The 22,384-nt window shown below is 41.0% G+C and overlaps 2 protein-coding genes across 2 annotated transcripts; one reads left to right on the top strand and one right to left on the bottom strand.

Annotated features, from left to right (window-relative positions):
- Positions 1 to 373: 373 nt before the first annotated feature.
- retreg3 (reticulophagy regulator family member 3) lies at positions 374 to 7,459 on the bottom strand. The gene is made up of 10 exons (XM_079564836.1): positions 7,352 to 7,459; positions 6,815 to 7,103; positions 4,982 to 5,088; positions 3,905 to 3,929; positions 3,615 to 3,741; positions 3,285 to 3,369; positions 1,719 to 1,856; positions 1,540 to 1,619; positions 1,012 to 1,144; positions 374 to 931 (listed from the first exon to the last, which is right to left on the bottom strand). The coding sequence occupies exons 2-10, from the start codon at positions 7,072 to 7,074 to the stop codon at positions 414 to 416; spliced, it is 1,473 nt and encodes a 490-aa protein (XP_079420962.1). The 5' UTR covers positions 7,075 to 7,103; positions 7,352 to 7,459; the 3' UTR covers positions 374 to 413.
- Positions 7,460 to 8,024: 565 nt separating this feature from the next.
- Positions 8,025 to 17,462, top strand: tubg1 (tubulin, gamma 1). The gene is made up of 11 exons (XM_079564656.1): positions 8,025 to 8,205; positions 8,505 to 8,617; positions 10,629 to 10,796; positions 10,891 to 10,977; positions 11,589 to 11,668; positions 11,984 to 12,110; positions 13,650 to 13,736; positions 13,942 to 14,091; positions 14,173 to 14,325; positions 15,748 to 15,909; positions 17,167 to 17,462. Exons 1-11 carry the CDS (start codon positions 8,157 to 8,159, stop codon positions 17,362 to 17,364), a joined length of 1,374 nt encoding a protein of 457 aa, XP_079420782.1. The 5' UTR covers positions 8,025 to 8,156; the 3' UTR covers positions 17,365 to 17,462.
- The last annotated feature ends 4,922 nt before the right edge of the window (positions 17,463 to 22,384 follow it).

Raw genomic sequence — 22,384 nt, 5'->3', positions numbered from 1 at the left:
GCCACTATCATGTGACCCCGGCCAGGCTCAGAAAAGCTGGTCTGTTTCATTGTCCCATGTCCTATTGCTCAGCCTACAAAGGAAATCATTTACTGACTGAAGTGAACTGAAGGTTTGAAGAAACAGCTTTAAAAGAAATACCGATAATAAAATAAGGTACTTCACAGTGATAACTGATCAAAAGCAGGGATCATAAAATACTCTTACACATTCAGAACTCATCCTTAAAGGGATATTTCAGGATTTTTGACATAGGGCCTCATTTCCTAGTTATAAATAACTAGGAAAAAAAAAAATCTCCAGAAATCAGCAACACTCTGGATAACTAGGAAATGAGGCCCTATGTCGAAAATCCTGAAATATCCCTTTAACATACAATTGAACCAACATTCTCACTCTTTCACTAACACACACTATTGAGGTTTGCCCAGCAGGCTGGACAAGAAGGTAGAGCCCTGACTGTCGCCCCTCCGACTGCCTCCTCCCAGAGGATCCATCTGGTTCAGTTCAGACTGATCCAGCATCTCAAAGTCCTCAGGGTCCCAGTCCGTGTCTAGCTCAGAGCTTGACTGTTTGCGGTAGCTCCTATGGGCCCCTGCTTTAGGAGGGCCCTCTCTGCGGGGGCCCGGGGCCCGCGGCTGCATGGCCCCGGCCAGAGCCGCCTGGATCATGTTGCTGGCGATGACTCCGGCCAGTTCCCCGGTGAGGTCTGTGGCCAGAGGCAGAGAGTCCAGCTCCTCCTCCGAGTCCAGCGTCTCGTCCACGTCCAGCACTGAGGGGCGGTGACTGCTGAGCCCCGATGGTCCCAGGCTGGGCAGCCCGATACTCGTGTCCTCATCGTCCTCCATCAGAGTGGCATCAGGGTTTATGGAGGGGAAGTCAGGCAGGTCCTGTGCAAAGGATTCTTCAGCATCGCTGTGTCTATCCAGGTCTGCTCAAACAAATCATACAGGAAAGAGTAAATACATGAAACCACTAAACTCAGCATTTCACAAGCCCTGAAGTAAGTACCTTCAGAGCCCTCAGTGAGCGGGGTCTGGCCACGAGAGAGATTAAACGTCCCATTCTCTGTGTAGGACACCTCAGCATCAGAGTGCTCAGAGTCTGTCATCGCCAGTTCCCTTGCAACAACAGATTCATCAAACTGCAAGAAAACAAAACAAAACACATTAATAAATGAAGATGAGAACAGCCCAGAGAGGTTTTAAACTTGAGTCTCTTTGAACTCTTTGTATTACCGAGACTAAAATAAAGAATCACATGACCATAGTGCATCATGTGAACCATGACGGGGCTACTATTCTTATAACCATTGTTCTAGCATAACCCGGCTGCAAGTATAAAATGTAGATGCAGGGTTTCTAAAGGTCTCTGTGCAGTCGTGCAGCCTGGGAAATTCAGACATTTTAAGCACTTGGACGGCAAAACACTGTCACACAAATAAATTACTTTTAATGATGGTGTTCATATTAGAGATTAACTTAAATGAAGTGATGAATAGGCCCACAATGCAGCATTAAAAACCTTTCTCAAACTTACAGTGGGACAAAACGCAGCCAACTCCTCCTCACTGTCACTGCCGTCACCTGACGCTACTCCATGAATAGGTCTCCGTAAAACTGCAGAGCACAAAACAAATAGAGGTTTATTCATATTGACAAAAAACGAACTATTGGCATTGACAGTTTTAATAGCACTTAAGATTCTCCTGAACTTACACTGGTTGTCAATGGGCTTGGACATCATGTATCCCTGAACACTGAAGTCCAGCCGCTGCAGGACTGGCTCCAGCTTAACGCACACATGCTGAAAGAGCCGGTGATAGGCCGCCAAGGGGGCCAGGAGGGTAGCCCAAACTGGAGGGAAAATGAACAAGAACTTCAGTCAAATTCATCAGCAGCAGCGTTTAAGCATTACAGATTATGAGCATTTTGTTACAAATATTTATCTTATCCCAAAAATACAACATTACTACAATGTTAACGCTTGTGAAACCACTTGGACACCTCCGGCTTGATATCTAAAATTAAGGTGTACTTTTTTTGGCCCGACCCATCGCCAGGACGTGAGCAAGGTTTGGTCTGGACCACTTTGCTGGAGGTTTTGCCTATTGTGCATGTTATGGGTTGATGTGAAACTGGAGTGACTGGAGGAAACAGAACAGGAAGAACATGCAAACTATACAAAGACATGCTCACGCCATCTCAGAATTGCACCTGGGACTTTCATCGGTTACACTGTCTAAAAAGTCAGCCTATATTTAACCTCTTAAAAGGGACTATACAGAGTTTAAAAATGTTAAAATTAAGTATTTTCCTCCCCCTACATGTTCCAGCCATGTCCTGAGGTGTAGAACGAGACCAGACCTGTTCACCACAGCTACCTCTAAAATCCTGCACTGTCACTCATAACGTTGCTACTTCGGGTCCGAATTGGCGTCATGCACGAGCTTAATATAGAAGGTGCAGTTACACATATGACCTGAGGTGGCAGTAGTGAGTATAAAATGGCCAACTTGTATCTAGCCCTTTTAACCACCACCTAAATCGAGCACATTTTCTCCAGTTCAGTTTTACTCAAATCTAAAAACTTTGCAACTCGAGCTTACAGCCTATAGGCCAGAGCAACGCCTTATTTGAAAGCCAAGACCTACAAAACTGATAGTTGAAGTCACATTTTTGTCATGTTTTCACCTCTTTCGTTTTGTCTGTTTTTTGTTGTTTCTTCATCGCTTCTTCCTTTGCTTTTTTGCTGTGTTTTTGTTGTATTTTCATCCTTGTTTTTGTTGCCGTTTTGACACTTTGTTCACGAAGCTTTTAGATTTGAGAAACTGGAGAAAATGTGCACGGTTCAGGTGGGGATTAACTTCTTTGCGAAAACATTTATATATTTTTTAATTAGTATGATTCATAGTAGCGATCCTGGAAGTATTCACACGTTAGACACGGCGAGAGTCAAAGGCCCGGTCCAACCTGTTGAGTAGCTTTAAGGGTCAGAGTGGAGAGCTTTGGCCGGTCGGCTGCTGGATCTGCTGTAGTAGTAGGTTAAGAGATTAGCTCCTTGTCTGCCTGACCTGCTAAGATCTGAGCCTGGTTCCCTTTTCCCTGTCTCTGTGGATAAAATCCCTGGATTTAATCACCTCGTAGGCTCTGCAATGGCACCAGCACCCTGTAGATCTGGTTTCAGCAGACATGCATATTTAACGGCGCTAGACAGGTAGGATTTCCAGCCAGTATATACATATAAAAGGGACACGAAACAGTTTAAAAGCCACAGAGACTGACCGGCTGAGTAGGACAGCACCACTCCGGGGATGTAGCGTCCAACCACTGCAAGGCAGGAGAAGATGCTGCAGGTGAAGAGGCAGAACTACAAAAGAAAGCACAAAGCAGTCAGATAAACGCAGATGACAAACATACAAACTGACATCCAATAGCTTTATTGTATTACATTTGAATTGCCCGATCTAGCGTAATAAAAGCCATTCATTATCAGTACTACGCATTTGACAATAAACGCACAAATTACTGGGTCAGACACACATTTTCAATGACAAAAGCCCCGTTTGAGAAAGGAAAAACACAATCATTTCATACACTGTCCATTGTGCTTACTTTTCCGGGGTTCAGGCGTTTGTATTGGAGCATGCTGGATGTGAGGACTGCTCCACTGACCCAGGCCTCTGCGACGTGATGACACAGCTCCGGGACGCTCAGGATGCCGGGCTGCACTAGACCCCAGCTACACAGACAGAAAGCAATACAATTACAGCTATTTCAGCTGAATGAAGTGGTAGCAGTCCCTTACAGCACAATGAAAGAACTGTAGTGTAGTGGAAAAAGCACGGTACCTAAATAACGCTGTAATTAATTCAATGAAAACAAACACAATCTATTTTACATACCTTTCCGATTCCTCCATCCTTTTAACTGTAAAATAGAAAGTAGAGCATTAAAATCTGTTTGATACGCATGATTTGAAGTATTATTTTGCGATTCTTTCAATGTACAATAGCCTATAACGTGCAGGGTTGTTCCGATACTGGTATAGGATTATTTGCTGACACCACATATTTTCCCTGTAAAGCATTCGCCGAAGCCACCGCTCTTAAGGTGCAGAGCAGTTTCAATACAGGAATGGCTGTGAAGGCTTTGGAGAATCTATAAACTGCAAAACAAACAAAGAAGTACTCCTCTTTGATGCCTTAATTTAATCTTTAGAAGCAGAACGTTGACAAAATGGAGCACTCAGAGCATGGACTTTGTTTGATTTGCATTTTCAGTAAAAGGATTCCAAGCTTTAGGGCATCCTTTTTTTAGCGACATTGAGCATTTTTAGCACATTGAGACAAGCTTAGTGTGATCAGATTGAAATGGTATTAAAGCAGAACTAAGTAACTCATGCCCCTAGAGGCCATAAGTGCCATTGCAGGTGTAGGAGCATGTTTGTATCTCTTTTTTTTTTACTCATTAATTGTCCATGAGCGTAAATACAAAGGGAGAGAGGGACATTGTTCATTGTGCCACAACTCAATGACACAATGGAGACTTTTTTTTTCACTCAAACTTGGCTGTAAGCACTGCTAAAGTGGCACTAGTCCCCGTTTTCCCTGTTAGCATCGTCTTCGTGATTCTATTAGTGTTTATTGCGACCCAGAGGCAGGGAAGTTGCAAGGGTGGTTTTCTGGACAGAGACACCAAAAAGACCCCCCCCCCCCCCAATCATCCCATCAACACTTGTATTACTCCCAGGGGAACAACGAAAAGGATTGATTAAGATAAACAAGTTACTTAGTTCTTTACAATTACAAAAACAATAAATACATAAGTAAATCCTACACTTTTTAATGTGCGTAACTGCTAAAATATAAGCTCAATACGCTTCAAAACCACCCATCACGACACCTGTTGGATATGTTTCTGTAAGTAGGTCAGGCCAAACAATGCGTTCAAGGTAAACGTTTTGTGGAAAGAGCACCCACCTCTAATCTCTGGCCAAATCTTATTCCTCCAGGTATCAACAAGGACGGCCAGCGACAAACCTGCAGCCACTAGGAACAGCAGGCGTAGTGAGGTCAAGGCAAAGAACCTGTCAAAAATGAGACAAAACGAACATAGCTTAGTTATTACTGTATTACGATGCCAGCGCGGCCTTCGTCAGATTACATCCAGTAGTTCATATTTCTCGGTGTTGCGATCACACGGCCCCACAATTTGAGGATTGAGCTACTCAGCTGAGATTAACCTAACAAAAAATGTGTTGGCAAAACAGAGCAGTCGGTATCAAGAGAGGCACTGTGATTGGTGTTTGGGCAACAGTGTGTACATGGATCAACAACAAGAGCATTTTGTCTATGCCGATGCAGAATTACCATGTCTGCTCTTTTCCTGTGTGCTGAACTGGAGTCAGAGGAGTGCGAGAGAGAGAGAGTTCGTGCTGACGCATAAGCAGTAGGAGACGGGACAGGGTTTGACCATTTGAACTGATTTGATTAGTCTGAACAGCCTCGCTTTGAGCACACCGTCTCTCAGCTAGCCCCACTATCTTTCACTGTCCCGGGTCAGTGACTTTTAAAATGTCAGAATCTCACATTGACCTAATTGAGCCGCAGCGAGTCACAGCTTTGTATGTTCTGCCGCATACCTCCCCAATGTTTGAACGTGATCCGGATTAGGATCATTGTAACTTAATGTTGGACTTGCACAGCTACTGCATTGCAAACAGACTAATACTAGGGCTGCAGCACAAAAGAAAAGTTCCATTTATCTAATCTTCAGGGGGTCTTATGTTTAAGTTTAGACCTCTGCAAACATGTTCTGAGCTTGAATGTAAACTCAAATCTTGCTTGAGTCTAGCAGTTCACGATTTCAGTCTGCGCTGAATGTTATTTACATCTGGACGCGTTTAAAATGAGCACAAGTGACGGTATTTCAACATGAATTGCAGATCTGGTCCCAATCATGAGACTTGTCAGAAGAAAATGCAGTGAGGCTTTTTCAAAATTGTGCAGCTCCAGGTTTGCTGTATCTTGACGCACACAAAACAAACACACAAGTTGACAAAATACAGCCTAAATAATGTGGTCTTATTTACCTCTAAATCTAGGGTTTGTGCAGGTAGCAGCAACTCAAATGTCACACACAATGCATACTAAGAGTAGGTGTATGATTTAAAATGCCACAAATCTAGACATATTTTTTCATTGAGGATCTATGAGAAGTGAAGTGGACAAAAAATAGGGAGGGCTGTCAAGAAATATATCAAAATGTGTGACTGAATGGGTTTTGGAACAACTTTTTTTGTATTTTACATTATTTTTATAATGCAATCGAGCAATGTTTACACTTTCAGACTTTTTGTATGTATATTTACTGCTCAGTTCATTGTAATGACATTAAGGTGTTTAACTGAGGTGTCAGTGCAGAGTCCATGTGTGGTGACAGCAGAAGAACAAATCTTCAAATTGGCATTCACACTCAATTTACATCCAAATCCTGAGCCTCCAACTCTGATTCTTCCTAAACCACGTAATCCAGATACTCAAGTTTCAGGAGCACCACACCAGTTGGAAAGGCGAGATTTTCGGTGCCAGACAACGCCTATAAATAACCCCTGAGGGAGCCATCTGTCTCATCTTGAATTGACAGGTGAACCATTTGCATTGTGTAAAGCACCCGCAGCTGGCAGTCAGCTGGTTTATGCCTAACAGCCAAACAACAGTGAACAATGAGAACTTGTATTGTCTCTGCAAGTTATCAACAATCGCGCTTGGTTTTACTCATGTACAAAGCAAACTTTGTTATTTGAGACTTACCAAAACACAAGGTTGACCACAACGTACAGGAGAACGCATTGCACAGGTTTCTCCCACACTAGGACGGCCTGTAGGTAGGTCAGGAGGCGCTCGTAAGGCCCCAACCTGGACTGGAGAGCCGCTTTGACAGCCCGCACCTGGCTGTCTCTGTCGCTGGGGCATGGTCGACTCCGCAGACACATCGCAGGTCCGTGCGGTACAGCCATGCATTGCCCCGTGGTGGATGTGTTGGCGCCTTCTTTTGCCCCCGTGTGCACCATCTTTACGTCTGGCGTCAAATGAGCGAATCCTGCATAGATTAAAAAGTTGTGTCAACACAGGTAAACAGCTCGATGAGGAGTATCACCGCGGTAAGAGCAGCTCAACCACAGCTCAACTCACAACATTGGCTAAAGAGCTGTGCTAAGTTTAGGCTAACAGTTAGCCACGCCGACTAAACACGCGTATGGGCGTCTATTGCAGGCTTCTTTCGTGAATAAAAAGTAAACATTGTAGAAGCACAAACATGCGATCACTTTGAACCGAGATGACACTTACTATTCTGTCATTATTTCACAAATACAGCGCTCTTCTGGTGAACCGACAATATGGCGTAACCTGTTTTTCTCGGAGCACACGGACCAATCATTTTCCGCTCGGCGTCTGTGTCATGCTGCGTTCAAGTGGCGTAGGGAAATAAAGATTTTGAATAAAGATTGATATATTTTTCCCCACCATGAACTTTAAAAAAAAATCTTGGTATCGTATCTACCTACCCTGAACCATACATTTAATTGTCTATGAATAAATGAATTATGTTTTTACCATCCACCACTTTTTTGCTGCCTATATATTTTTTCATTGACTAGTAACATTGTATATATATATATATATATATATATATATATATATATATATATATATATATATATATATATATATATATATATATATATATTTTTTTTTTTTTTTAAGTCCTATCATCATTGTTGCTATATATGAAGACTGTTATTGCAATCAAAGAAAAATATTTGCTCCTAAATTATCTTATAAATGATATAAAAAGCATGAAACATTTTAATAATTTGCAGCACAGTCTGAGTTAACGTTTCATGACAAGTGAAAATCCCAGTAGACCTGAATGCCGCTCAACGTTCCATGACCGCAGTACTGCTCTTCGTCTGTAGATGGCGGTGTTTCTTGTAGCTTGACCGTGTGGAGCCGCCGAACAAGTCCCATCAGCACCAAGCGGGAAGAAGCGAGCTGCGGCAGGAACTGTGAGCAGCGCAGTGTTGTTGTTCTGGGCACAAATACCCCACACGCAACCGAAGCTGGCTGAATAAGTAGTAACCGTAGACTGAAGATGCCTCGGGAGATCATCACGCTTCAGCTCGGGCAATGTGGGAATCAAAGTACGTTAAAACAGAGGCGATGCTAATCCCGCTGTTTGCTGTTGCCTATTAACCAACATAGCTATCTGACTAGCTAGCTATTTTTAGATGATGTCTCACACAGTCACCCTCATTTAGCTATAGATGCATTAAACTAACAATGAACAAAACGCACGATTACCACGTTTATGTTTATGTTGCTTTAATGATGCGCTTTTATCTTCACCCTGACATGTTCGTCAACCATTGTTATTCATGCGTTGTGCGTGGAACTGACACAAACGTTTTTTATTGATTGATTGATTATTGGTATATTGCAGTTGGTTTTGAGTTTTGGAAGCAGCTGTGTGCGGAGCATGGCATCAGTCCGGAGGGCATTGTGGAAGAGTTTGCCACAGAGGGAACTGACAGGAAGGACGTGTTCTTCTATCAGGTAGTGATGTTTTCAGTGGTCTCCATTTCCTACATACTGCCTTGCACTCACTGTACAGATGCTTCAAATAGTTGAGCCTCAGACTAGATTGAATCAGAGAATATTAAACGACATAGCCACGTTTCCAAGTAGGCCTGTCATGATAATTACTATATCGACTCATCGTTCAATAAATGACAGATCAACAGTATAATTTTAGGCGTAATATTTATCGTCGGTACATGATACCTTTTTCTTTTTTTTAATTTGCACTTTCTGTTACACAATTTTATCGAAGGAAAGTTTTTCATTGAGTTTCATGTTACAACTTGTCTGTTATTGAAGACATGAATGCATACCATAGGAAAAGGCATTAATACACATTTTTTCAGTTACATAAAGTGGCCCTCCTGCCTCATTATATCGAACTTCAAATTTTGTTTTCTTGATAGGCCTAATTCCAAGTCCATATACAGTAATTGATTCTGGGTGGGTGTATACTTACTATATGTTTAGTGACATTGCAGGTGCTCGTCATATCATTAGAATATCATGAAAAAGTGCATTTACTTCTGTTGATAAACTTAAAGGAACAGGCCACCGTTTTTCCATACTGTGATATGTTCTTACCTGAGCTTAGACGAGTTCATGCGTACCTGTCTGGTCTTTGTGCGTACCCGTGGAAGAGCGCGGTAGCTTCCAACTTCACTCCCGTTTGGAGCTATAGAAATATACTGGGAGAGGCCAAATGCCAACAACTTTGGTCGTTTTGTGTGACTGAGGGCACACACAAAGACCAGACAGGTGCGTTTCAAATCATCTAAGCTCAGGTAAGAACATATCTCAGTATGGAAAAACGGTGGCCTGTTCCTTTTAAACTGTGAAATAGGGCTGCAACTAACGATTATTTTGTAATTGATTAATCTATTGGCTATTTTTACGATTAATCGATTAGTCGCTTGGCTATGAATGGTGTAGGAAAATTTTATTTTTTACATTTTTTTTTCACATAAAGCTAAAGTGGATCCACTTGAGGACGTGTTGATGGAGTAAACGCAAAGTAAATGTTTGTTGGAGGCTCTTGGTGCTAATTCTGCTTCTGATTGGATGAGACACAAACAGATATTCATGAAATTTACAATGTACAAAGTGTACTACATACACTTGCTATAAAAACAAAGTAGGTTTTCATCAAAAATACTACATATAATACTTCATGTGATTTTTGCTCTATTTGAGTCTGTGTGAACCAGAAAACGATTAATTGATTACTAAAATAGTTGTCGACTATTTCAATAATCGATTAGTCGTCGATTAATTGATTAGTTGTTTCAGCCCTACTGTGAAACCAATATATGACAGACTCATGACATGCAAAGTGAGATATGTAGCCTTTATTCTAATTTTCTGAGGCTTTAAATTTGGGTTTTTTACAACTGTGAGCCATAATAATCAAAATGATATTTTAAAAATGGACTGTAAGCCATAATCATCAAAATTATAACAAACAAAGGCTTTACATATCTCACTTTGCATGTAATGAGTCTATATCATATACTACACATTTTGAGTTCATAAACAGAAGTAAATGCACCTCATATTATAATTATATGACGAGCACCTGTATATGCATATCAGGTCATTTTTGTGGGGACTCCTAAATAAAATGTGTTTTTTAATTTTCCACATAGATACATTAAAGCGTAAAGTAAAGCCTGCACAAATTCTGTTTGTAGCTTTAAAAATACAATATTATCTCTGTAAATATACTTGTCCACTACGGCATAATAGGTGTCAACAGATACTAAAATATTATTTCTAGTAGCCATAGAAAGACGTCTGGTAATATGTATATCAATGGTGCTTTATTATGATTTTGTTCAACTTACTGTACATTATTACAAAGCGATGATGCAATACAGCTTTTTACCACCAGGTGGGGTTGTCGTATAAGAAGCTTCATGCACTTTGCATAATGTTATCCAATTTCTAAGATCTGCAATCTCACCTCTCCTGGTCATGTGAATTATAGGCCGATGATGAACATTACATCCCACGTGCAGTTCTGCTGGACCTGGAGCCCAGAGTGATCCACTCCATCCTCAACTCTCCTTACGCCAACCTTTACAACCCAGAAAACATTTATCTCTCTGAACACGGAGGAGGCGCTGGAAACAACTGGGCCAGTGGTTATTCACAGGTATTTAGAGACTGAGTCACCTTTAGTAGCTTATACAGGCTATATTATATAAAGCGTAAAGTGCCAGATAAAACAATTCGACTTTTTGTTTCAGGGCAAAAAGATCCAAGAAGACATTTTTGACATCATTGATCGTGAGGCAGATGGCAGCGACAGCTTGGAGGCAAGTCTCAATCCCGAAGTCATGAGACAAAACTACTTGGCATTGTTGGAATTTTAATTGAAACCGAATATATTGCACTATCAGGACTCGGGACCATGCACCGTGCACAATTTGAGCTTGAATTAAACAAGTTGTAAAAATCCTCGCCCGTCCTCAACATCAAACCTGCATCGCTTCATTTCATTGCCCTTTTTCTACAAGCTTTCTTGAGCTGCCAACCAACAACTCATAAACTAGTGCTCACATTTCCCCTCAAAGGTCTACAATTTCTGCTAGCCGTCCCTCTGACCCTACATTATTATTGGGTGAGCGTGTGCGTGTGGATGTTGGAGAGGAAAGTCCGTAGGCTGCTCTGTGTATGTTGGCCGGGTGTGGCGTCTGGCGATAATAGCCCAGCCAGTGTGGAAGGCAGGTATTACATGGTTGTCTTTAGGGGGTGGGGGGTAAATTTGTGAGGTGGGGCTGCATTCCCATTTATATAACGGTCCGGGAAGGGAGGCATTTTGCTCTGCCCACATGTGCACACTTGGCTCCCTGCATCTGTACAGTTTACAGGAAGCCAAACACATGGTAGCAGTATATAGCTGTAAATGAGTAGTCTACGTAATGAGTAACCTTTGTGTTTGTAGGGATTTGTCCTGTGCCATTCAATCGCAGGAGGGACGGGCTCTGGTCTGGGATCCTACCTACTGGAAAAACTCAATGACAGGTTTGAGAACTTGTTAAAGAGTGAATGATTTCAAGAGTCCAGTTAAAATGACTGTAACAAAGACGAGAACTATGACTGTTTCACCGTGCACTGGGAGTCACTTCTGAAGCCAAATAATTGCAGTCTTTGCGATAAAATTGCAACCAAATTGCACTTTTAACTGTTGTCCTAACTGCACTATCAATAAATCAATGCCAGGGAGTGAGGACAGAGTTGTAATCTCTACCAATTGAGTCACTGCAACCCCACATCTTTATTATATAACTTTATAGTCGTCATGATGTGTATAATTTAGGAAGTGTCTTTTGTCCTCAGATACCCAAAGAAGCTGGTGCAAACCTACTCCGTTTTCCCAAACCAGGACGAGATGAGCGATGTGGTCGTTCAGCCGTACAACTCGCTGCTCACGCTCAAGAGGCTGACACAAAACGCAGACTGTGTGGTGAGACAGAACTCTGACTCAAATGTTGATTAATTGAGGCTTTGCTTTAGAACATTTTAACCAGCCCGGGTTACTCTTTAACTCTGTCGTCTGAACAAACTGAAGATGATACAAATGAGCCACTGTTGTAGACAAAGTGTTACAGTATCAGTGAAAAGGCAACAAAAATACTTTCAAAGAGGCATGGGATTCTTTGCCAAAAGGAGGTCAGCTTTGGAACTGAATGAAGCTTTATGTTTGATATGTTTGATGCAAAAAGAAGGCGCTTGCAGGCAGGAAATGCTTAAAATGTAATTAGTCAAGTTGATTTTTACACAGTGAAGTGATTACCGTTATTTATTATATAAAAGCCTAATTAAATGCATCTTATAAATACATATTTCAAGAAGGATGAAGGAATGAGTAGTTTTTTGTTAGTGTCATATGCGCACCATAAATCAATATGTTCAACATCAAAGTGATGCAGAACTGTGACTAAGCCGCTGCATCAATTAAAATTGCAACAGTGTAAGACATCCAAAAAGTGGAATATGCAATAAACTAAAGTTGTGGGACCTGTGATTCATTCAAGGCTCTGTTGCACCGACACTTTGTGCTTTCAAAATGTCACTGTGGCCACAGTTGGCTGACACCGGCTTGTGAATTCATTGAGGGTTTTATGTAAATAAAAATATGTACTAGCTCACTTTTATTTCACTGTCACTTCTTTCTGATGGGAATATGTAAAAAAAAAAATTCCCAGTCTTGAGTCTTACTTGAGCAAACTGTGCTTTAGACAGTGCAGAAACATTGACCTGTTAGCGTTTCCATTGTGATCGCTAGTGCTTTGTCTGTGAATGAATAGAAATGATCTCCAGGCTTGGAAGTATCCTTAGTTGACATACCATATACATAAACGTGATATTAATTGCCTTCCATTTGTGTTGTTGCTTTCGTTTTATCTGAGCAGTTCGTCTTTCGTCCTTTCCCCAGAACTAATAAACCAGCTCCTGTGGCAGCACTGTGGGGCTTTGTAAATAGAGGTGAAATTAAATCTTGCTCCTAAATTGGTTGTGTTATTAGTGCCCTGACGCTGTGATGGCGCTTCCTCTGTAACGCGGTAGACTTCCTTGAGGGCCTTGCATAAGGCCCTTCACATTGATTAGTTAAATCTCAGCTAATAGAATTCCCTGAAATGGCCCTCCTGTTGTGGGTCTACAGTCAGGCTTTATGTGCATCTCTCTCAACAAACGGCACACTGTTGTTTCGCCTTGTCATTTTTCAAAGCTCTTTTTTTTCCCTTAGACATCAGACCAGTGCGTTTGCTTTTTCTGTCGACATGCTCCAGGGAGTCAGAACCTCTATTTACCTTGGGTTTCACAAAGCACTTAATTGTTGATTTATAGAAGGCAATATTTACCTGGCAAAAGTGCAAACTGTTACAAAAGGCCCTCAACATGGCTGTGAGATCATTCAGTGTATCCAGATGTTTCCTCTTTTTATGATATTGTATTTTACAGTTCTGTCATGTTTTGCAGTGATTTGTTTTCTATCTCTCAGGTGGTTTTGGATAACACGGCCTTGAATCGCATCGCCACTGACAGGTTGCACATCCAGAACCCCTCCTTCTCTCAGATCAATCAGCTGGTGAGTGACACACCAAGCCACCTCTTTAACTTGTCACGCAGCACGTTTTTTGGCAAGTCTAGTCACAAGTCACTTAGGTTTGACACATGATGTCGTGACAGACTCAAAGAAAAACTACACAATTTAGAAACTTGTTTGGCAGGTCAGTTGCGTGTCGTTCTGTTCTGTCTGTAACTGTAGCGCGTGGCTGTACTTGTTTTTGCAGGTTTCTACAATCATGTCCGCCAGCACCACCACCCTGCGTTACCCCGGCTACATGAACAATGACCTGATCGGTCTCATAGCATCCCTGATCCCTACGCCCAGACTCCACTTCCTCATGACGGGGTACACGCCTCTCACGACCGACCAATCAGTGAGTAGATTTATTCTTGAATTCTGAATTAATTGTAGTTATTTCTTTTCAAAACCAAAATGCTTTAAATGTTTTTGTCAGGTGGCCAGTGTGAGGAAAACCACAGTGCTGGATGTGATGAGGCGCCTCCTTCAACCCAAAAACGTGATGGTTTCTACGGGACGAGAGCGTCAGCCCAGTCACTGCTACATCGCCATCCTCAACATCATTCAGGGAGAAGTCGATCCAACTCAGGTATCGATGTTCAATAACCACTGAAGTACACACTGTAACTCAATGAGCCCTAAACGTGCACAAAATGACTCAAGAGGGACGGAAATAAAACAAGTCTCAAATCTTCCGGGATTGAATCGGGATGGGCGGAGGGGTTTGTGTGATCAGTATGGGGGTTGGGACAGTTTGAATTCAGCTTCGTCCCTCTTGCTGTTTTAAAATAGGGGCAGCCACTCTAAAGCAAGTTTCAATCGAAATTCATAAAAAAAAACCATAATCTAATATTTTGATGGAGTGGTTGAAGTGGTAGAATCTTCTACTTAGAATGAAACAGCTGGACTTGCACTTAAAAGAGTGCCATCTTTTCACTCCTCTTCCAGGAAGCTTCCTCATGACTAGTCTTGGTGTATAGATCTTTCATAGACGGTCCGGCTGGCAGGAACTAAACTAGCCATGATGAAGCTCCCTGGATGGAGAGTGAAATAAGGCGGTCACGATAAATAAATCGACTTATTGGAAATAATTAATTTACTTACTGTAAATAATAAAACATTTTTGGTCTCGATCTTTTTTTTTTCCTAAAGTTAGTTGTGTCTCATTGTATTTCATGTTCATTATGGGCTATTTTAAAGCAGTACTAAGTAACTTGTTTATCTTAATAAATCCCTTTCGTTGTCCATCTAGGGGGTAATACAAGTGTTAATGAGATGATTGGAGGGTCTTTCATCTCCCCCTAGTGTCTCTGACCAGAAAACCACACTTGCAACTTTTCCTGCTCCGAACTGGAGGCGCAATACACACGCAGAATCACACAGAAGAAGCTAACAGGCTAACGCGCAAAGCTAACTGCGGGCTAGTGCCACTTTAAACAGTATTTACAGCCAAGTTTGAGTGAAAAAAATTATCTTCATTGTGTAATTGGATGTATAATATCCCTCTTTCCCTTGTCTTTTCTGTCAGCGTAGTATTTACTCACAGGGACAATTAATGAGTAAAAAAACGTAACATGCTATGACACCTGCAGTGACGCTTATGGCCTCTAGGGGCATAAGTTGCTCAATTCAGAGCTGAGCTGTCATGGTTTCTGTGGCATTATAAGTTCGTCAATAATAGTTTCCTGTCTCAATATTTCAAACTTTAGATTTTCTTATCGTGACAGGCCTAGAGTGAAACGTTGACTTCTCGTTCAAATGTACTGTAAATCTAGTTGTTTTGTAGGTTGAACACTTCTTTAATAGGTAATGGTATCTAAAGCAGAGGCAGGCGGTCCCAGATCATTTTGGGTGAAGTTTATAGAACTCAAAATAGCAAGTAAATGTTTCGTCTTCATCCAGGTTTAGAAATGCAAAGTAAAGTAAGTTCCATAGAGTTTAGATTCTACTGTCCTTAAAAATATCTATTGTGTAACATTAATTCACTTCTGTTTCTGTGTTGTATTGTTAGGTGCATAAAAGTCTCCAAAGGATCCGTGAGAGAAAGTTGGCCAGCTTTATCCCCTGGGGTCCTGCCAGTATCCAAGTGGCTCTGTCCAGGAGATCTCCGTACCTGTCGTCAGCTCACAGAGTCAGCGGCCTGATGATGGCAAACCACACAAGCATCTCCTCCGTAAGTTATCACCTCGACCTGTTTAGGATTATCTCACCCTGTCCACTTGTACAGAGGGTAGATAATTTCTGACGAGGCTAAGCTAGCGTTAAAGTAAATCTCGGGGGATTTTTTTCAGATATTACATTTTGGATTCAGATTCAGACACATGGGCTGGTCTTAAACCCATAAAAATGTCCCGCTGCTGCGGAAAGTAAATGTCATGTGATGTCATCATGTTATTTCATCTGAGCGGAGAACAATGCTTTAGGCCTTAGTATAACAGCAGAACTTAAATATGTTATACGCAAGTGGGGATTTCCACTTTTAAAGTCCTGCTGCAGTTGAGTCAGAACGGCGATTTAGTTTCTCCCAATTCCCTAAACATTATAAGAGTAAAATGACTTGTCCTGGTTAGTGTCTTATTATTGCAGATTTGTTTTCCTCATTGATGTCCTCATATGGGTTCATGGAACAGACGTTTCGAAATAAACCTCAGCTTAAAGGGATATTTCAGGATTTTTGACATAGGGCCTCATTTCCTAGTTATCCAGAGTGTTGCTGGTACCTGGAGATATTTTTTTGTAATTCATGCAGTTATGTTTGAAGAGTTTAGTGGCGCTAGGCTAATGCAAGGCTAGCGCATTTCTACGATGTCAGCTAGCCTGCATTAAAAACAGTCTGACACACTCCACAGTGCACCTGAGGCAAATCACTTATAACACCAGACTAACGATATAAATGTCTGTGTCGATAGAATTACCATTTTGCATTTAAAATACCTTATATTTGAGCGGCATCTGCTTTGTGTTTATATAAGCTACACAGCGGCGGAGGGATCTGCTAGAAAATAGTCCCTCAAAATGCGATCATTCATGTGATGTAAGGTCAGTTATATTCCAAAAATGAATCGACACAGACATTTATATCGTTAGTCTGGTGTTACAAGCGATTTGTCTCAGGTGCTCTGTGGAGTGTGTCAGACTGTTTTTAATGCAGTGTAGCTGATACCGTAGAAATGCACTAGCCTTGCATTAGCCTAGCGCCACTAAACTCTTCAAACATAACTGCATGAATTACAAAAAAATATCTCCAGGTACCAGCAACACTCTGGATAACTAGGAAATGAGGCCCTATGTCAAAAATCTTGAAATATCCCTTTAAAGAACGCAAGGATAAGATGCTTCACTCCTTTTCCCACTACAGTCTTTGTCAAGGAATGGCTTTTGGTAAAAAAAAATCGAGCCAAATCTTTACTCCTTGTCCATCTCCCTTCAGTTGTTCGAGCGAACGTGCCGGCAGTACGACAAACTCCGCAAGCGCGAGGCCTTCCTGGAGCAGTTCCGTAAAGAGGACATCTTCAAGGACAACTTTGATGAACTGGACAACTCCCGTGAAGTGGTGCAGCAGCTGGTGGACGAGTACAGCGCAGCCACCCGCCCCGACTACATCTCCTGGGGCACGCAGGAGCAGTGAGCTGCGGCCCCCTGGAGAAACCTGTCTTCATATTGTCACAGAATATTCTTTGTTAGTCTTTTGACAGCATCATTTGTTTCTAAACTAAACAATAGGTTCAGACTGCACAATGCAAGGAAGAATTACCTTATTAGAGGATAACGATGAACCACTTCAACACTGTACTTTCCATTAACCTAAAACCCTAAGAAATTATTATTTTTTTCATCACATTTTGTCAAAACTAGGCTTATATACAAACTCCAAAACAAGACTAAAATTGATCTAAATGTGGAAAATTAGGTAGATAAGCCATGCTAATTCACCATTCAAGAAACAAGCCTGGTGCTTTGTGCATTTGCTAAAAGCTCCCTGAAGCCATGTTAAATGAATCATCCTATTTGCAACACTTCATGATAAAATTACACCAATACTAAAAATAGAATTATTTACACAACCTTCACAAGTACAACATTCTAGTGTGAAGACTAAATCAAAATTAACAACATATGAAACAGTCTTCTTTGCTCATAAATGTTTAGCTCGTGTTTTCCAACTCGTTTTACAAGACCCCTTTGTAAAGATTTTTCTTCACATTGTCTTAACACAAACAGGTGCTTGGCAATAACTGCTCTGAAACGCATTAATTTATTGGCCCGTGCGCATGTGAAAGTGTAGCAAGCTTGTGTTTCCAGAAATCGGGAGTGGTTTCTAAAAATGCCTAGAAGTCGTAACCAAAAGTGAGATGGAAAAAGCGTAATTATTTCTTCCTGAGCAAATCCTGTTTAGAGATTATATAAAGCTAATGGCCCTATAAGCAAAGTTTCTTCCTGGTGTTTTGCTCCACAGTTGTTTTCCTTTTCACAAAAATACATGTTGCCTTGTCTGGTCTATTTTTCTACACAGCATATCGTTTTGTGAATATCGTTTACTGTTTACAGTTCCAGAAATCGTATGCCTGGAATTCGAGGAGTGGGATCGAACAGGGTTTGCTGGTTAATGCAGGGTCCCATTTCTTACCCGCTATGTCACGGTTTGTGTGCTGCTTTGATATGAACAAATGACCACGAGGAATGTGTTTGGGGGGAAAAATGTTTTATTTTTGTGTGGCCAGAACAATTCCTGATACCAGCCGTTCAAAGAGCACGTGCAACAGGGGTGTGTCTAGGCTTTCCCGATGGGGTGGCCCATTGGTGGCACCAGGTCCAGCCCAAGTCTTAAAGACAAATTTGGAAATGAACACCTTAAAGTCACTATTCTGGTACACTGGATCCTTTTGTTCTTAGTTTTAAATACAGACGGCATCTCGTCATAGAAGGGGGCGTGGCTTCGCCCAAGGGGGAAAACAGAATCTTTAGATAAACACAAATTTTCCATTTTCTGGTGAAATATGAGCTTCATATCACACATAAATAAGTCAAGTGTAAATTGGGCCCATATGGATATTTTCTCTCAGCCGATTGTTCAGTAGAATTGAAAAAAAACAGCAGTTGTAGCTAGTGCTAGCTAACTGTTAGCATTAGCCCGATGCTAACATAAAGCATCAAGTTAGCATTCTCCGTTATTCATGTCTCACTATTTATTGGCTGTTGAATGACTTTGCTCCTCTCCATGTCTTTGTATCTTTATTTAGTAAAAAGCTATATTCATATTTCAGCGTTTGTTAAAGTAGTTTTTGAATAATTAAAGAAAGTTTAGATTTTTCTCCAAATTGTTTTCCCCCTTAACTGTTTTCAAACATGACCATATATGGCTCATTCCAGAGATGCCGTCTGTATCTATTGCCCAATATTTGTTTTCGTAGTTTGATCAGACAGTTTTTGACATTCTTTGGGGTCAAAGCACTTGCAAATGCCATGGTAATGCTTGCTAGGATGGCTCTTGTCTTACTGTTCCTGCACTGTCTGAAGCACTGTTTACTCAAGTTCAACTCAAATTTGGGCATTGTTTTATCATTAGAAAAGAAAACTGATGCAGAAATGTGAAAAGTAATCTAATCTGATGTGTTGATTTGTATAAGGTTTAAATCACTTACAATCCACAAGCTAGCATTAGCCAACTGTTGTTTACGTCACAATCTTTTATGTTGACAAAACAAAAGAACAAGGGACATGAGTGTTTTATGGTTCACATTTCAAACAAAATGTGTGTTTTATTCCACATTTTTCTTTCTAAAAATGATCTCCTAGCAGTTGTGGTTAGTAATATGTGTCACCATGGTTACTGCCAAGTGCCTCCAAGTGATGTCAATGAAAACTAGAACCGAACTGAACTTGTTACTGACCCCGTACTATCCCAGCACCTCTGAGCGAGGTGGCACCTGGAGTGGCCAGTGCTGCCCCCTGGACACGCCCCTGACGCATAACAGAAAAAGTAACATTACATTTCACTTTGTGTCTTTGCCTGTAAATATGGAGACTCTGGTTCTGCAGCACTGTGTGTTGTCTCAAATCTACTGCTTAGTGTCGCTTTGCTTGTTGGACCTGTTTAAAGTTAATAAAACATTTTCTATTAAAAAGTATTACCATCTGTTTTAAATCAAATGCTTGGGCTGTGATTTAGGTAAACTAAACCAGCTGTCAAAGGGGCAAAATTATTACTTTCACCTAAAACTCTGAGCTGGATGCCAGTCATTGTAACGAGTTAAGGCTCATTGCCACAGGGGAACGCAAGAAGCACTTAGCAACGCTTACTCAACTTGCTATTGTTGTGAACCAGAAAAGCTACATGGGAGGTAGCCCTCAGCTGGCGCCAAATGTCAGCCCTTTATGAAATGTGCCTGGGCCAAAACAATGGTCAATGCTGGACCGCTCAAAGCAGAGGAAAGAACTGCAAAGTCACAAAACACTGGGTCCAAAAAGTTGTCAGTCCTCCTTCAATTGTTCCAATTTATTATGCAGCAGTGTAATGCAAAAAAATGTATATATACTGTTTATTTTCAATTAATAAAAAAGATACACTGAGGTGACTCTAAATCAATACAGTAATAGCAATTCAACAGGTTTTAGGGGATAAAGGCTGAAAAATGAGTAGTCACGGGGTGGCCAAACATTTACATCTACAGCCACATGGTATAAATACCTCAAGCAGAGTCACACTCGCTGATGTTATATTGTGGCTTGTCAGAAAGTCAAATTAAGCAGCTTTATTTGTTATACAGATCAATTATGGGTGCATTTAGCAGACAATTTCAGCTAATTCTGTAGAAGAAGAAACCCCACCATGCTTCAGCCACACTTTGGAAACCCTTGAACTTTAGATGGCCATACATAACTGACTTTAATGGCCATACATAACTGCAGACTCCTTTCTATTGGTCTCATTCACGTGTGAGCTGCTTTGAATATTCCTAAAAGTTAATTTAAGTGTTAAATTCTATTCACAGCCTTTGATACAGAAAGGCAGCATCTATATAAAGATATGAAGTCGATTTCCTAATAAATGATTAATACTGCATTAGTCTTTTGAAGCGCTTTTCCAGATGCTGAAGTTGCTTTACAATTTCGTGCATTATTCATTCACACCATACTCGGTCTGACGATCTACTATTGTAGCCACAGCCGCCCAGGGGCAGACTGTCCATTTACCACGTGATTATAATGTGTTGTTTATATTCTGATCAATTCTTATGTCAGTACCCTCTGCTGGACACGTGTGTTATTCTTTCCTTTCTTTATTTAAGCTGCCCCCTAGTGGCTGGAGTGAGCATCCTGTATGGCCATTTTGAATTTTTTCTAAAAGTATCAGGCTTCAACAGAGAAATAGTGGGGTACGGGCACATCCTGTGGTAAGAAATGAAGATAAGAGTAAATGTCAAATGGAGGCGTTTATTAAGTACGTACAGTATTTATAGATTTTATTGCACTTCCAAGTTAGTTAAAAACAAACAATAGTGCAATGAAATATACACACGAACATAAAAAGGTACCATGCAACATACAAACAGGCAAAAATACCAAGCAACCTCCGCAATTTCTTCTGTACATACACATGGAGCTGCCTGCAGCCGCAGTAGAAAAAGCAAGGGACCTATTGTTTCACAGGCATAAGGCTGACTGTGCAACGACTTGTCAAGGCCTTTCTTGGTGACACGATCAAGTTTGACTTTAGAGGCTACACAATATAGAAAAGCATATGATTTTGTGGCTGTAAAATTAGAAATAACAAATACTAGAATTGGGTAACCTGCTGTCCGTCATAAAAGCTTACTATTAAAATATCTTTGGTCCATTTCAAACCTAGGACTTTGGCTTTACAAAAACAGTGATTACAGAGCTACAAAGGTTTCGTACAACTGATGTGAGCTAATGGCAATTATGGCTCAGACCAACTGCATTTAAGACGAAGTGACAGTAAAAAAACAAAAAAACATGTATAAATAAAGCAAAGGGGCGTCCATCACAGCCACATGGGGAAAGCAAAGCAGTGTGTTATCTTTTAAAGGCTCATTTATAATCTACAAATTATATACATTTTAAAAGTAACAAATTAAACGGCAAAGCACCAGTTGTTTAAGCAGAGCTGTAGCGGACATGAAACAAGTCAAGTGTTAACCACGAAAAGCAGCATGACAAAAGGACAAAAATCAGAGCATATTTTGGGTGTGAACATTGTATAGAAACAGCTCCACGGTCCTTTGGTTTTTCTGGTATAAACATTTTCATCCACTGTACCCTCAAAACAAGGAAGTAGATCTCGTGATTAAAATTACACACGCACAGCTGATTTTTCCCCGAGAGTCCCCACGGCAGCCGAAGTCACTTTCTTAAGCTGCAAAGTTCAACATCTGTTTCCAGTTCCACGATCACATGGCTTACTGCATCAACAGTTCCAGGTAATGCAAGCCTGGCCAGGGACCTTATGAAAACTCACGCTCTCCGGTGAACATTAAGAGTCCGAGAGTGAGTGAGTGAGTGAGTGTACATCCACGTGTACACGACAGAAGTCTCTTGGCCTTCTAGGAAGCTGGAGCAATATGGCACACTTACCTAAGAGAGTTAAAACAAAATGTAGTGTTTCTTTTTCTTCATATAAGGCAGTG

This window comes from Gobius niger (assembly GCF_951799975.1).
Source record: "Gobius niger genome assembly, chromosome: 10".
NCBI classification, from domain to species: Eukaryota; Metazoa; Chordata; class Actinopteri; order Gobiiformes; family Gobiidae; genus Gobius; species Gobius niger.
This window is presented reverse-complemented; position numbering and strand designations above follow the sequence as displayed.